The sequence below is a fragment of the Hetaerina americana genome, unplaced genomic scaffold, assembly GCF_022747635.1.
Source record: "Hetaerina americana unplaced genomic scaffold, ioHetAmer1.1.p SCAF_4, whole genome shotgun sequence".
NCBI lineage: Eukaryota > Metazoa > Arthropoda > Insecta > Odonata > Calopterygidae > Hetaerina > Hetaerina americana.
Genome location: NW_027286985.1, coordinates 57,435,853 through 57,452,948, shown reverse-complemented (window position 1 = coordinate 57,452,948; position 17,096 = coordinate 57,435,853). Strand labels below are relative to the sequence as shown.

Genomic DNA, 17,096 nt, shown 5'->3' with positions numbered 1-17,096 from the left:
TTATTATCCGAGATTCAAATTCTTATTTCGTAATCATCTTCGATAACAGACCTTGATGCAATGATAATAATTCTAGACACACGTTTTTAGGGCAAGAAAATAAAGGAAACGGAAAGCGCTGAGTTTACTTGTACGCTGTGCAATCCAGAAGCAAGGTAAATTACAAGTATAAGTGTTATTTACATTTAAGGAGCTATTAGTTGGTAGTGGCAGGTACGTATGATTTCAGGGAAAGTAAGAAGTTTAGTGAGAAACGCGTCATCAATAAACACCCACTCTCGAAGAAATAGTTCGGTATATCATCTAACAGCATGAGTACTGCGTTAAAAGTATTCTCACTACGGCACCAGTGCAAGAATCAGGACACCACAATACAATGCAATCGGGATTCGAATCTTTCATGTATCTTATGCAAGGGGATCTGGATTAGGGGCAATGGATGCGTATCCGATCGTCTTTTTAAGATAATCAAATTAAAAGAGTCTCGAGAAGAAATCAAATTGAATTACTTTAGGTGATATAGTTTGATCACTTCCAGCTTTGACTTACATGTATCTGCTCAGGCAATCCCAAGTCTCACGTCTCGGTCACGGACGACCAAATATGAAAAAAATGAGTTCGGGTGAGGTGAAGTGGCGGTGGGGATCAAAAATGATTCGGGTGTCGTCCTTTTTAATTAACACCGGTTTGGGATCTCGTGACTCTGAGCTCTTATTCCGACTTGACCCCATCATCTCCTGTCCCCCCCCACCCCCCCTTCTTCCTCCGCTCATCGGCCTTCCACCGCCGACCCTTGCCACTTCGCCCACCCCCGTTTCACCGGAAAACCAAACTCTCGATTGACCTCACAAGATTCCACCCGCACCGAAGTCTTCGTACGAACACGTGCACCCCTCTTCCACGCCCCGCCTCCCTCATTGCGCCCTGAACTCCCCGACCTCCCGACCCTGGCCAAAGTAACGAATTCGCCTCTGTGAAATCCTTCCCCTCTCTCGCCCACTTATACAACGGACACACGTAGTACAAGCTGCTCGCTGGAGTGAAAACCGCTCCGACTGACTGAATATATCCAGTTATTCAGGGATCGGCAAGTTGATTTTCGTCCCGAGGTTGCCGAGTTGTTCCTATTTCCATTGGTTAGGCACATCATGTTTTCATTGGATAAACAATAGAAGGTGATTTTTTTCCGTTTCCTGACTCAATATTGTTTTTAACGTCACGCCGTTGGCTTGACGTCCGCTCGACTGAGGCGAAATGTCTTAGGAACTGTTTCAATGAGATAGAGAGGTTGTGCGGATTTTTTTATCAATTTAACATCCACCTTGAAAGTATACGCGGTATAGGGGAACCGCTTGCTCCAAGCAGCGGCAGATGATCTGAATTCCTAAATGTTAAGTTAATATTTATTGTTTTCCAAAGAAAATGGGGTTTAACGAGAAATAATAACGAGGGCTAATGGGGCCGTGATGTGATTTCACGTATTTAACATACTTCGTATCCAAGAATAACAAAACGATGATTACGGAATATAAAGTTCAAAAACGCTAAGCAATGTAGTTATATTGGGAGAAACAGTTTATGGAATGACTATAAAAAGTGTGGAGAGAGAACTCTTCAAAAACACATAGCCAAAAAAATATATTTGGGGAAGGCCACATACTATATACATTGATTGGTGAGCCCTTAACTTCCGATCGCTGTTTATTTTCTCTTAGAAAAAATCTTTAATTACTTATTGAGGATATTTTTTGCAGATGAAATGAAACAGGGAAGAAATTATTGAATATTTCTTTTGAAAAACAGCCCTGAGTATATGAAGGATCCGGCGAATAAATATGTCCTTCGTGAGTTAGAGAAATTAAAATCGTAGACTTAACGACATATGACTTGTAGAAAGAAGTGTGAGAAAATAAACTAGGAGGGGATATATGAGAGGGATGGATGGCACAACCATGAACAGAGAGCTTAAAAATATTCTGGTGCAGGGATATATAGCCAGACAGCCTCGAAGCTCCGTGAACCTAAGTATATGAAACATTACTAGTGTTCAACTTCACGGATGAATGCATATCATCCCCTGCCACACACCTTTGGAACTGATTGTACGACCACTTTTGAATACGACCTAGATGTAGGGCCATTACGGTGGGCTGGTATGGATTATTAGGAATAGATGGGAATGAATGGGGTTGTGGTGGAGATAAGGGTAGAGATAATCTCGGTGAAGGCTTAAGCTCCTAGCGAACGGTTCCAAGGGTGCCATAGATGAACCTCATTTCCAATAGCCTTTGGCACAGAAATTGAAGAGATTACGTTAACATGTATGGATCTCACGTACTGACCTAAATACCAGTTTAAGAAAATGCTTCCATCACCAGGAATCGATCCCGGGGCCTCGGTGTCATCGCCTAAATCGTAATGTGGACGATAAATACGGAACTGGAATCATGCAAAATAGGTCAAATACTGCACTGAAACTTGATCCCAGGAAAGTGTATTTTATTTTATTTTTTGACAATCTCTTTTTCCAATTGGAATAAAGGTCGATGAAATTTACTTTTGCAACTCTAATAATGAGAAAAAATATAAATATACGGGACGTTTATTTAATGTATTTCATTATCCGGAGTAATTTCATACTGGGTAATTCTGTATGATTTTCCGGATTACATATGAGGGTTTTCAGCTGTCGCGGATGGTTATTATACACGTTTCGCTTCTTCTCTTTTCGTCCCAGCTATAAGGGACTTGATTTTCATGTTCATCTCCGACTTTAACTTTCTCGAGATTTTTTGAGAAGTTTTAGCAATCTGTTCATATATCTTGGAGTCTTCAATCAAAACTATGCCATATGCCAACTGAAAACAATGGGCTTATTTTCCATTTATGTTAATTTCCTTGGCATTCTCTTTTATTTCTGTCTTTTCTGAATCTGTAAACATTTGTCATAATTATCGTGATTTCACTAAGCTCTGTCGCAATCATTTTCTTATTTTCGCATACTTACTGACGCCATTTATACCTATATGCCATCTTAACTTAGGAGAAAAAAACACAATTTTATCTTTGCTTTTCTACAGAATAGACTTTACTCGTCGACTAGTTTCGTTTACACAATAAACATCATCAGGACTAGTACTACACACTAGTAGGACACAATAAACATCCTGATGATGTTTATTGTGTAAACGAAACTAGTCGACGAGTAAAGTCTATTCTGTAGAAAAGCAAAGATAAAATTGTGTTTTTTTCTCCTAAGTTAATAATGGAATTCTACAAAGTTAAGGCCTCAACCATTCAGTGCATATATGCCATCGTTTTTTGTGATTTGTAAAGTGTAATCTGCTGTCATTCCAGCCAAGCCCTCTCCCATATATTACTTCGAATAGTAAATTTTGATTTACAGGGCCAAAGGCTTATTATAAGTCAATAAAGACGCAGGTGCTTCAACTTTGACTAAAATATTCTCTCCGGGCTCTGGCATAATGACATCTCTACTTCCAATCTCTGAACACAAACTTAACTCTTCATTAGCTCTATTTCCAAATTTTTTCATTTTAAATTTTATTTTCAATTACTTTTATGCGCAGTAGTATTTTTTGAAGCATACTAAAATATGGCAATCGTTAAATACCAGTATATTGTTCTATCTACAGTATAATGATTCGCATTTTCTTTCTTTACTATTGTAATTATTTTGATTTTTACAAAGTGCAACTATCGATCACTTCCCATAAATTTCTGTAAGTACTTAACAAAATGCCCTTTCATTTTTTTATCCGGAGTTTTTAGAAGTTCTTTAGGAATACTATCAATGACTGCTGTTGCTTCGTTATCACTCGTAATCCTCTTAGGAACCTCAAATTTAGCCCTGTAAATACTTGTTGTCCTTTTTCTTCCTCAGAACTTGTTCAATTCCTAATATACTGAGTTATAATAAGAGTACCGCTAGAAAAACAGCAGAAAAATAAAAATATGAACTTACAAAGGACGCTTCAACGTTGCATTTACAGGTATACGTAAAAATAACACTATAAAAAAGTACTGTATATCGATTAAACACCATTGCTAGTTGATGGTAAATAAATATCTTGAATTTTAACGTTTTACATAAAAATGATGGTTTCTGTGAAAGGACATAGCAGAAGAATTAATTTTCAATTCACCCAATGGTTAACGCCAGATCGCATCTAAAACACATGTAAAATCATCGTCCAATATTACCGTTTCTCACCGAATAGTCCCTCATCGTATTATCCCAAGTATCCGATACACGCAGAGACCGTAGAAACAGTCATGGAGCCAGTGCCTAGATTGATACATGCGGTTTAACAACGCGATTGTTCTGTCTAACACGTCGTATAGCTCGTTTTCCGTAGTTACTTTGGAAGCGTTACACTAAGCTGTTCCATATAAATATTTTTAAATTTCCGTAGAAATCTTCGGGTTAGGATATTCATTCTGAGGTGATTGAAGGCTTCTATTAGGATAGCGTAAAATGTATCCAAATATCCTAATCGGGATTATAATCGTACAATTTTTCTTGGCTGAGGGCATGTGGGGTGGACTTTTCCGAATTTACTCCTGGTTCAAAAGTGATAGTGTTTGAATACAACCGATAATAACCTTTAAGTAATAGTAATTTATTTTTAGGTGACCTGAAGGATGAGATCATATCGAGATGTTAAAATATTTTTTTGCGAGGCTGAATTGTGGGAAATCAATTATGCCCCACCATAAAATGAAACTCATTCCCATGACAGGATCAAACCCAAGTTATTTGGTGTGGACTGGCTTGCGTACTGCCTGAAGGCCTAACGGGGAAGGACACCTAATTTGATGGACGTGAATCATAAGGCAGGGCGTAAGTATATCACGAGTTTTCAAGCCGAATATTGATGCCCATGCCAGCCGTTAATTATCTATATTTGTTATTATCACGACTAAATGAAAAGCTTGATATCTTCCGATATGAAAATACGATTACTACACGAGTTTTTAAACGAGCACATCTCCACTGCCCACCATTATGACTCGTCATTTTTGACATTAAGCAATACCCGTCACAATGATATACCCCTTCATTTTGATTTTCATGGTTCACAACCATTCCAGTTTTTTTTAATCCAATTTTTGAACCGCGTGTTTTGCAAGTTTTGATGAATTTGCCTCTATTTTTTTCCTCGACCGGAATCCGTCTTTTATTCTTTTTGACACCTGGAAGCCTCCGAAAACTCAAAAGTTTTCAAATTAAGAGAGAGCGTGCGGATGGAAAGGTTACGTTGGGGAGGGGCAGGAGAGGATATAGGGGAATTAGGAAAAAAGCGAAGGTATAGGGGGAAAGAGGTTTATTACCCCCCCCCATTCCCTAGCCTACCTTTTCCCTTGCTCACCGTCCGCAATCACCTCTCTTTTTCTCTCTCTTAAGCCCCGATTTATATTATTATAATTAAGGACTCCGTCGCATTTTATGTGGAGATGATACACTTCGTGAGACTGATCACGCTCTCCTTCAGCATCAATCCCATAAGGAATCGCGGAAATGAAAATTCATCCGTGCTCATACACACACAAACACGGGAGGGCACTGCTTACAGCTCCCATGGAGTGAAGTAGTGGATGAGAGAAAAAGAGGAAATAAAATGATGAAGTGACGTGAGATGAGTTTAGAGTAGCCGGCCTCTTCAGCCCTCTCAAAATAGTTTCCTTTATAATTAATAATATCGGAATTATTCCCTGCAATATCCTCCGTCCTCAACTCCACTCCCTCATGCTCCGCAAACACCTCCACCCAACTCCGGTCAAAGGTTTGTCCGGGGTGGGGGTGGGAAAAAATATAACGATAACTGTATCGGCCTTTCGAAAAACTGACCCACATTTGTGTACGTGTTGAAAGGTCGCCTAAAAATACCCCCCAAACACCGAAAACGTTGATCCCCGCGGCCGGCACTAATTATGCCTGATTTATGAACGGGAATCCAGTCATGTTGTAGTGCCTACGGTAGTATAGTTTAATTAATGCTCTACTTGAGCGAAAGGAATTAATGCGTGAGCTCATTATTTGCGAGTTTTAATGCTTAAAAATATATCTTGCCAAGAAAAGCTTGGACGATCCATATTTTAGGAGAGGAAATATAGATGGAAAACTGTGGATCATTCACGAAAAAGAATTATTCCTCCAAAACGAAGCAATAAACGCGTGTTAGTTGATAAAATAGAATAATTAACCATTACTGGACTTCGATTATCAATATGCTATTTTTGTGAGCCCGTTCTTTCGGCTGCATGCTAGGTTATCTTTTTTTAGCGGTTCATATAGTTTTTCATTAATTCATACACAGTAGACCGGTTTCACCTTAAAGGGTCAAATTATACCTCGTCAAAAAGAAATTAGTTTCGCTCCGTGTTCATAAAACTTTGAGAAAGTAATAGAGTTTTATTTCAATTTAACTCTACGTGAAAAATATTTTATTATGTTTTTTTCCTGTTTTCAGTCGCGTAAAGGACACACTAGCCATTAATGTATTTTGAAACGCCTCTTCGCCAACCAGAGCATTCCGTTAAATTAGATCGTTCTAAGGGCTTTATGTATTTGAAAACGAATTCGACTTTTTGAATCATCAATTAAAGTAGGAATTCTACCTATTTTAAAATAGTTCTTTGGCAGCCACGAGCGGCTATTTATTTCAAAGATTTTTGGGAACTTTGTACTTCTTTCTTCATTTCTTCGTGACAGTACCTGCCATCTAAAAGGCCTCCCCTCTTTCTTCGTCTACCCCGCTAACCCAACGATCTCCCTTCTATTACAACCTTCAAAATACCACTAATTTTCAGCATAAGCTTCATACGATTATATAATTTGTGTCTAAAGAAATTAGTATTCAAGCTATTCTGGCAGCACAATAAAAAAATAGGCTGATTAAGTACCTGTACACGACGGAAATACCTAGAAAAACCTAAAACGGTTTAAAATTTATATTTCCTATTTTTGTCAGCACTGAACATTTATTCTTAATTGATATGTTTGAAGGAATTGAAATGTTTTCTATGAATACAAGAACAGAGCCAAGTTATCTTATATTTCCGAACCATCGAACCACAACCTTCCAAGACATTTAATGTGACAGCTTCAAATCTATAAAATTCCATTCCTATCTATGTCAGGAAATCTCGTTCGGTGGAAATTTTAAAACATACTGGTGAATTTTAAATATACCTGTAAATTGTACTATCCTATTTAAAGGATCTTTTACTCAATATAGAATAATATTTCAATATGACTATGTCATTTGCTAAATTCTATTTTTAACCTCATGGTTCATTCATATTCGTTTTTTGTTTAAAAACCTCTCGATTATTATATTGTGACTTTCTTGTTTGCCCTATGCAACTATTCTCAGAGTAGAATAAGATTATTCTATTATATTTTATGCAAGCGGATCGGAATGGTGCAGTTGCTAATGTACTGGCTTCCCACCCTGAAGCCTCGGGTTCTAATACCGGAAGTTGCACGTTTTTTTAGTCGTATTCCGATCCTTAGTTGAGGTATTACAGAGCTTTGAGTGAGTACGCCTTCCGTCGGCTGGGACGTTAAATTGTGAACCCCATAGGCACCTATTCTCAAGAGGAGGCTGATTCCGATACTGGGCTTCTCTCCATCCTTCTACATTCCCTGAACATCCTACCCCTACCGAATTACCAGCCTTTCCCTGATGGCGCAATGAACTTAGCGGTCGATCGCCTCCCCTAATTACTGCTACTACTTCAACACATAACTTTTAGGCATACCTACGAGGACAATCATAACAGAGCGAAATGAAACTTGGATTTTCAATAAATAAATTCAAAATTGTAATTATTATTTACACTAATTGACATTTTATTACTCTCAGTTCCTGTCATTTTGGAAGTTCAAATATAAGCAACTGGCTAACATCCCGCAAATTGTAATAATATATGCAAAACCTAGAAGACTAAAGAAGATTTAATTTTCTTCGTCAAAAAAGTGCACATTTTTGACAATTAATTTTTATTTTTCCATTATATTTGTTTGATGAATTTTATAAACGGTATAAGGTCGTGAACACGAAATAAATTAAGATAAAATTTTAGCTTTAGTACAGTACGTTCATTGTAGCCGTGGTAAACTTGTACCATATCACAGTTATATTTACTCCAACGCTCCCTCCACACGCAAAACTTTCGGATCCGTTCTTCAGCCTCGCCGGTTCTTCCATTACATCCCTTCCACTCTGAGTATCTCTCACCGTGGTCACTCATTCGACGTTCCCATTCCGTCTCACCCATCAGTATGAGATACCCCCCTCCCCGGTCCACCCTTCGCATTTCCAACTATCTGCTTACCCCACTCTTGCTTGCTTACCCCACTCCCCCTCGGCCCTAACCACCACCCACTCCACCCCAATCGAACACATTGGAGTACTCCGCGGTCTCCTCGCAGTACGGCGATCAGACATGCACTCCCTTACCGGCGACCGAAACGATCGGCGAGGCGCGACCACGGCAACTCACGCAACGCCCAAAGCTGCTTACGTCCCGCCTACAACCCCCGGCCGGCAGGCTGGCATAAGCTCGTGCTCGCTGTTTGGTGTTCGTCTTCTCCATCGGGGCCTGCCCATATCCGGGACGAAACACGCACGGGATCCTTCCCCTCTATCACACTTAAAAGTGGAGCAGGGAGCTTAAACAGCTGTTAAAACATTTCAAAAAAATTCAAAGTAGGCTAAAGTATTTCTTAGGACATTTATCTCCATCATTCATCATAGAAGTTCTAGTTTTAGTTAGCCCAACGGCATTACGCGTACGACTATCTCAGCCTTCTGGGATTTTTTTCCAGCACGGGTACATGTTCTGCAACAGGCAGCAGAACAAAATAGTTTCATCTAGGAATAATTCTACTATTCTCCCACCTTTACAGCAATTCATAAATATCCTAATATAAAACCTAATACGGTATGTAATCGGAAACAAACGAGGAAAAAGGGATGAGATGTCACTGAATTTTAATGTGAATACATTGAATCTTTTTATATGCTAAAACGAACGCGAGGCTACGGCTAATGAATTTTTTTTACAACGCCATTCAGGGCGAGCCCCGTAATCGGGGAACAATGTTGAATAAACGAACACCATAGGCATGCAAAGCGCACATTTTTGAAGTTATTCTTAAATATTAGGCTATCAAATGTATAAAAAGTGCTACCAACAAATATATTCTCGATGAATTCATTAAGTTTCTAATATACGTGATAAGTCCCGAAGTGGTCGGTGATTTTTCTGGGAAGATGAACTGGCGAAGGAAATAACTCAAATCGTGCTCAGTCTTCGTCGGTTCGTCCTTGGACAAACAGCCGTTAACGGAGGGTTGGCGAGGTGTGACGGTTTCATTTGTTGGCATTGATTTTCTTTTCCTTTCCCTCGGCCGTCATTATTTATCCCACATCTGTGCACGAGAGAAATAACTTCCATCTTGCGGACCGAGGTTTCACAGGAAATTGATCACTTCAAAGTTTAAAAAAAATAACACGACTAATGAAAATCTTTGAGCCGGAGGTTTCAATAAAAATTAGGCAAGTTGAAAAACGTCCGCTTAACTACCCCTCGAAATCTTGTCTAAAGAGAAACTGAATTGTCTTTAATAGGCTTAACATTGCCTGTCTCAACGAGGCTCCTATGATATTAATTTCATAAAAACGAACGCTTGGATACGAGTGGTATAAAAAATGATCAAAACCAAAAAAAAAGTTTATTTCATGAAATTTTCTGGAGAGGAGAATCCCCACTTCAAGCGTGGACAGGCAATTTAAAACGGGGAAAAGAAATCAACCTTAAGACGTGAGATAAGGATCGACCCATGTCATCGTGAATATAAACACACGCAGATATTTCGGCGGAACGGCCATGGTGCGTGAAACTCGTTCCACTCCGAATGATTATTCAATTCTAAAAAAAATGCGATGCATTAGGCCATTGTGATATCAAACGTGAGAGAGGGACACGGCGAATTCATTAATGATAAGGGAAGGAAATGGTCAGATATAGATGACGGGATAAAATTCCTCCCGAACCAGGAATATAAAAATAAATAACCTATTACCCGAAAAAAGAGCTTTAAATCCAAGTAGATACGTTGGAACCGTTGCATATCCCTCGGCTACAGGAAAATATCTGATTATGCTCGAGGTCAACACATGTACAAGGGATATTTATTCAAAACGCTTCAGGTTAAGCTTTCATATTTTTATTCCTCTGTCAAACTAGAATGATTTACGGCCGAGATTGCAGCGTTCTCTCGTGATGGGAAAGTTTGGTAATTTATTCAAAAACTCTGCGTCATGGTTTGGGAAATTAATCAACATAGTTGGAAGCGCATACTACTTCTTATTAGTGTTGATTGTGAGGCTACAAATGAAATGTATACATTGATAACAGAAGGCGTTCACTAATGTTTAGAATAACTTTTGTCATATTGGTGGGGTATTGCAAGCTAAAGCAAAAATTTCCTTATCTCTCAATTTTATCCTGCTAAATACTTAGGTAAATGTGAAAAGGGAAATGCGTATGGGACACTTGTAAATTTTTGTGACAACATTAACAGCAGAAAGCAGTCAGGCACACTACTATCCAATCACTGCGAGCGTAGAGAACAATAATCTATAAATTGGTGTTAGATGAAAATTACTATTTCCAATCTAATGCGTTTTCCAACGAAGTTAAAAATTTTCCACAGCTGAAATTATTTTTTCAATGGAAATATTGCGTAACTTTTCGGAAACACCATGAATAAAAACAAAGTACAGGTGTTACGTAATTTAAGTCCTGAAATTTTAATAGATGACGAGATAACAAGTAAACTAAATATAATTAACAATAAAACAAATTTTATCAAGCTTACCTGTAATAGCCAGTAGCACCTCCTGTGAAATGTAGGCAGTATGGCCGAATGCACATAACAGCCATATATACACTGGAATGAGAAAACAAAAGGAAAAATATTAGCATTAAAAAAGCACAGCACAAATTTTTATGTGGAAATTTTAAAATAATTCAAATATCCCTGAGAGAAGCAACATGGATGCAGACTGATAATTCCTATTTAAGTCACGTTCTGCACACGAGAAGCTGACTTTCATTAAGTTTCCACACGAACGCTTAAGTGGTGGGCTTCTCCAAGAAGTTGAAAATAATTTATTTAGGGAGCAAACAAAGAAATATAATTTTACAGCTCTCGAAAAAACGTAGACGATATTAAATTTTATATTTTAGAGACATGTAGGCAAACATATTTCAATGTGAATGATAATTTTAAATGTATATTCATCTCCATTTAAGAGGAAAAATTGAATTTTTTTTCGATTTGCGAAATATAAGTAAAAACTGAAGTTATTTCAGAAAACTTTGAAGCTTTCATGAATGTACCATTAAGTAGCTCATATTATGAGGATAACATGATTTAGGAAACTCGATCGCTACTTTGTAGCAAAAACATGACTTAGATTAAGGAAAATCCCCGTGAAAATTCACAATATCTTTCAGGAAGGGCTTCGTACTTTTACAGCAAAAGTGAACGAAATACGTAAATTGCCAATTTTACACACACGCAAGCACACGTGAATTCTGAACAACGAAGTGCGATCTAATTTTGTCCAAATACTCCATGAACTTTCTCTTCCTTTCTCCCCGGGCTTTAATAGCCCTATAAAGGTTTACGGCCTCAAGGACTGCGCGTACCTTACAATCAACCCCTATGAACTAACAGGTTTCTCTTCGAACTCATTGTCTTTCTCAAGTGCCATTTCAACTAAGCCCTTAAGTGAGCCTAATGGTCACTTACGAACGCTTTTAGCCCACCGTGCCTTCAAACTCAAGATAATTTCTGAATTTTCACTGCCAATTTTTTTTTACCCTAGCTCGCCGTACTTTTTCAATTCTTTTTAACTTATAGTGTTCATATTTGACCCACAGGTTGTGTCACCATTGAAACTAGAGTTTAATGAAATCCTTCAAAATGCAAGCGAAGGAATTACGTAATTCCAGCGTGATATTGTGGATTAATGACCCGGTTTTAGTGTACTATAAAATCTCTTTTAATTTGGTACTTCTTGAATTTTGAAATTGGAAAAAGTCTAATATTTTGTCATTAATATACTACCGGTTTCTTTGAATACTAGGTTTCATTTATACATATTTTAATGTCTTGAAATGATTTTCAACAGCAATTTAGAAAAATCATTTCAGTTGTGCAAAACCATCTCAATCCTTCTCGGGCAAACAAAATGGTCATGAAACAAAGAAATTAGTGTCTATGTAGCTAGCCCACAAGAAGTTGAGCACTGAAGCACACGTACGGAGAAATTAGCAGATAATCATGATTTAAAAATGTAATAATGCTAAATTAATTGAATTGATAGGTTCCTAAATTTTTTCTAATGCAATATATTATTCGTCAAGTCACTATGGTCGCAAAAGATCATTATTTGAGATGAATATGTTAAAGTGTACATTCAAGAATTTTCGGTTTGAAGCACTTCCAAATAACATTTGGGCATACCATTACTTGAACGACAATAAAAACGAAACTTTTAACGATCATAAATTACCTAGAAAATACCATTAACGAAATCCCTACACAATCTAGCTCTGATCCATTATTAGATAAAATATAAAATAGGGTTGATCTCCGAATATTTTTTGTAGTTATCGGGGTCTACATGATAGATAACGTACACACCTGTTAAAAATAATTCACCAACCTTATTTATTTTCAAATTTTTGAACGCTCAAAGTACCGTAAATTAGGGATCGGATAGACACTTTAACCCATTAGGTGATTTTATAACATATCGTCGGTCGCACCACATTTTATGCTAATACTCCGGGGCAGTAACATTTTTCCGAGCGGTAGGCGCTCATTCCGACAACTTTAGAAGCGTTTGACTCCCTGCACTTGCTAAATGGAGTTCGGCGGTGCTTTTGATTTTTCCGAGGTTAAAAAAAACACGCGAAACGAACACATCATTCCCCCCCTCTAACCCACTACCATACACCCCCCCAACCGACCTCCGCCCGGTCCACTCTAAAGGAAATCGGAGTCGAAATTGCGCTTTATTATTCCGCTAGCCTCCATGGAAACGGTCCCTTTTACGAACGGTCCCCCGTGCCTCTTTCCTCCCTCCCTCCTACCCACCTCACCCGAAAACTCTCTCTCTTTCTCTCTATATCTCTCTCTCCCTCCCTCTCCTCTTCAGGGCTCCCTCTCTTTCCAAGCGCGTCGCCATCGCAACGGTTTGATGGCAATCGCTCGCAAAACTCTATGGAATTACCTCCTCCCGGGGCTCCGATCCCCCACTTCGGCCCATTTCGGTTTTCCCTCGCTCCCCCTCTTCCCATCCCCTCAACAACCCCTCCTCCTACCACCTCACCCAACGCCCACATTCAATTCCGCCCTGCCCGACCCAACCCGACGTGTTTTCGGCGGGGTGGTGGGAGAGAGACGGAGATTTGGTGAGAGTGGAGGGCGGGACTCAATTTTGACGGTGGACCTGACGGAAGGCACGCACTCTGAGGGGAGCCTTTAAACCATTTCGGGAATACTGCGCGCTGTGACCTGACCCCAGGTCACCCCCTTCCTCCTCTCCCTACCTTTTCCTCCCTTCACCTCAAAATGAAAAAAATACTGTAATGCAAAAATTACAACAACAGGATGGGAACAGAAAGTGCCCCGGGAAACAGGAAGAATGCGAACGATAAGGAATACTTTATGCTCCAAAAGCGGTTCGAAATAAACGTTTTACAAACGGGTGAAGTCTGCGGTAAGAGCCGAAGGGAAATGTGATTTTTCTCTCGTTGGTGGGATTAGTTGAGAAAATATCGTATGAAGAAACGGTACAAATATCGTGACTGATTATGTATTCATGACATGAAAACTTTCAGCATTCAAAGAGTGTTGACAGGGAAGTGAAATAAAAAACACTGCAAGTAAGAAAGAGTATATGGCATTGAAGATTCAATTCTAAAACTGTAAGTTTCGACTCCTGGGTAAGTTCATATTGTTAACTTGAAATGAAGCCACGAAGTACATCTTCCTAACGTTAATGCCCTGACGAGAATTCAATCTTATTCATAAAAAAACATTTATTGACGACTCATCAACTCGCATGGAAGTTTATTATTTATTTCTGCATCATGTAGAAAGAAATGCCTAAGAGGATTATTTCAGTAAACTGGGTTGTAGGTTATAGTATGTAAAAGTGCGAATATATAAGCAAACGGATTCGATTTGTGTAATTTCTCCACCATGGAAAATAATAAAATCGATGTTTATATAACTGGCCTCAAATCCAGCTGAGACATAAAGTTTACATAAGGTTTTATTTTATAGAAAACTCAAAGGTAGGATTAGGATCGTTAGCTAGCCAGATCTTTTTACCTGGAGACGAAGAAACAATGATATTTTAAAAATGGAGAACGAAAGAGTCAACCTTTAAATAGTCATCTAATAGAAAATCCAATACGTTTCAAACTCAGGGCCAGAAATACATCGGACACCTAGACAAACGTCCAAAGCAATCATTCTGTTCTGCAACATCTAACAGAGGGTGGCGGCGAGTAATATCGACACGAAGATTTCCGAAATTGATCTTCCAGTCGAGGGAACAAATTTCGTGTTTCTGGCTCGCCAAAAACGAACCAAGCGCACGTTCACATACACAAGCAAGATATACATGCTCTAAATTCCGCTAAATCCGATAAAGATAGGAGGACCGAACCAGTGCTACGTATGGGCGTTTCGGAATACAGAATAGCGGACCGCTGGGCACTGAGCTAGATTAGAACTCGGCGATCTCATACGGCGGGAGTGGGAAAATAACACGAGCCTACAGTTTTAAAAGAACAGCGAATGGAATACGACAGATTTATGTGGGACGTATTGGGAAAACGTTCCATTGTAACCCCATTCGAAATGGGTCTGGTAACAGGCAGCTTACCAAGAATGTTTAGTAAATCCGGAACAAAAACACCTCGTATTGATGGTTGCCCCACGGTTGGATAGTTTTCGTTTTACTTATAATAAAGACTTCTCTTTCCAAGGCCCTCTTAAATAATTCAACGAAACAGGGGGACTATTATTCTGCTTCTCATTTAAAAGAATTCTTTAGTGATTAGATGAGCCTTTTTTGAGGATCTTGAGTTAATCCTCAAACTCAAAAGTTGGATTCTGTGCTTAGTATGAACGATGCTTCTGCGAAACAAAAGCCTACATACATATTTAAACACAAATTTAATTCATTAGATCTTACAAAAGCATTATGTAGTGCCCATAATATTTTACGTGAAATTGGATATCTATGAAAGGTTTTTAATCACAAAAACAAAATCCTATTTCAAGTGAACAAGTGCTGACAGTGAACATGGCAGTAAATTTAACCACAGAGCAATATACCAAAAACTAAAATAAAATAAACAATAAACGTCACAATAAGGGGGTCTTTAACGTAAATAATTCACACAGTCTCTAAAGCCACCAACAATGTACAGCCCCAAAAATCAATTTTTAATACGAACTCAATCGAAAGTCTAATGCAAAGAAATAACAAGTGAGTTAGATGAAAAATCTTTAAAGTCGCCACACACTTCATTTTATTTCAACAAAGGTAACCACTTAGGAAAATTTTAGTTTCAACTTTTGACTTCTGTGAATGAAAAATTAACTCCTGTTCTCTTGGTTCAATGCTTAATAGAAATATCTAACTTGCCGTACAAACCATACTACATACTCGTACAAAACGACATATATTTGACAACAACCAGGTAAATATTTTAACAACAAGATTAGATTACGATTCACGTCACACATAAAATATCAGTCATAATACGTACTAATATTACCGGCAAAAGGTTTGTAGCCGGGAAGATTAAAACCTATAAGGAATCTATTAGATCGCCGATGCTTAAAAGCTATTTATCGGTGAGACCATTACTTCCATCTCCATTTCTTTCTCTCTTAAAGCAACAAATCGGCAATGAATCTGAATTAATTGTAATCTCTCTCACCCGAACCTTTTCCTGCTTACCTCCTCTTCCCACACACTGCGGCTCTAAACGAAGGAAAAAATTCCCTGCGCGGGCCCATTATCCGTCACGGCAATGGCCGCACCCGTGGCGTTAATTACCTTAGCGTTAGAATTCGGGCCGGCCGGAGACCATTTGAGCGGAAAAGACGGTGCAGCTCTCTCGCGCAGGCAAGGTTGGCTGAAGACGGAGGGAATGAGGTGAAGGGAAGGAGACAAATATTTTTTCAGAAGGGGTAAAGGTTGGAAGGTTGCGTCGCACGGGAAAAAGGAGGAGAGGGTGGTGGAGACTCGGGTAGCGCCGCTACCAAAGGGTCCCGGGACCGGTTTGAACGAATTTGGTATGGGACAGCGGCTGTGACACGCGGTCACAAGAGGGTGGAGAAGGGACTGACGTCTTCGGTCGGCATAACGACGTTGTAACATAGTCCCAGTTCTGATTATCCCACAGGAGACCCTTCTCTCGGAGCTGCAAGTCAGTTCACATGATCTTATGGCCTGGTCGGGATGGTTGAAGAGTTATCTAACGTCAGATATTATCCGCTTCAACATTTATAACATCTGTGACCTACCGAGTGTTTTAGAATATCCTCTATCAAATATACTGTTTAATGAAAAGACAGCTTCAAAAAATTAAATTTTAATTAAAAACCACTCATCATTGTTCGATGAAATCAAATATGAATGTTAGGAAAAAATACGCCAATACCAGCTACAATTAATGAAGTTTTCCTAAATTCTCGAAGAGATGACGTTCTCAAAAATAAATAAGAGTACTTCAGTATTTTACATCCATGCATGGATCTGAGTTTATTTAAGTAATCTTTTTTTTTAATACAGCCATGATTCGCAATTCTCTACGTGTTCGCTGAAAAGAAACTTTTCTTATCAAAATGAAGAATAAAAGGCCATATGGTAATTAAGAGGGTGGAGTTATGAAAAACTTGCGAAAAATAAAGCTTCACTGTTTGCTTTAACCCTCTTTGGAAAGAACATTGTTATTAC

The 17,096-nt window shown here is 38.7% G+C and overlaps 1 protein-coding gene across 1 annotated transcript in view; it reads right to left on the bottom strand.

The window, feature by feature from the left end:
- Nucleotides 1–17,096, bottom strand: part of Camta (Calmodulin-binding transcription activator) — a 1,815,113-nt gene that overhangs the window by 118,546 nt on the left and 1,679,471 nt on the right. The window contains exon 12 of the mRNA XM_071590285.1: nucleotides 10,916–10,987. Coding sequence (XP_071446386.1) covers nucleotides 10,916–10,987 — 72 coding nt within the window. The remainder of the gene's footprint in view (nucleotides 1–10,915; nucleotides 10,988–17,096) is intronic.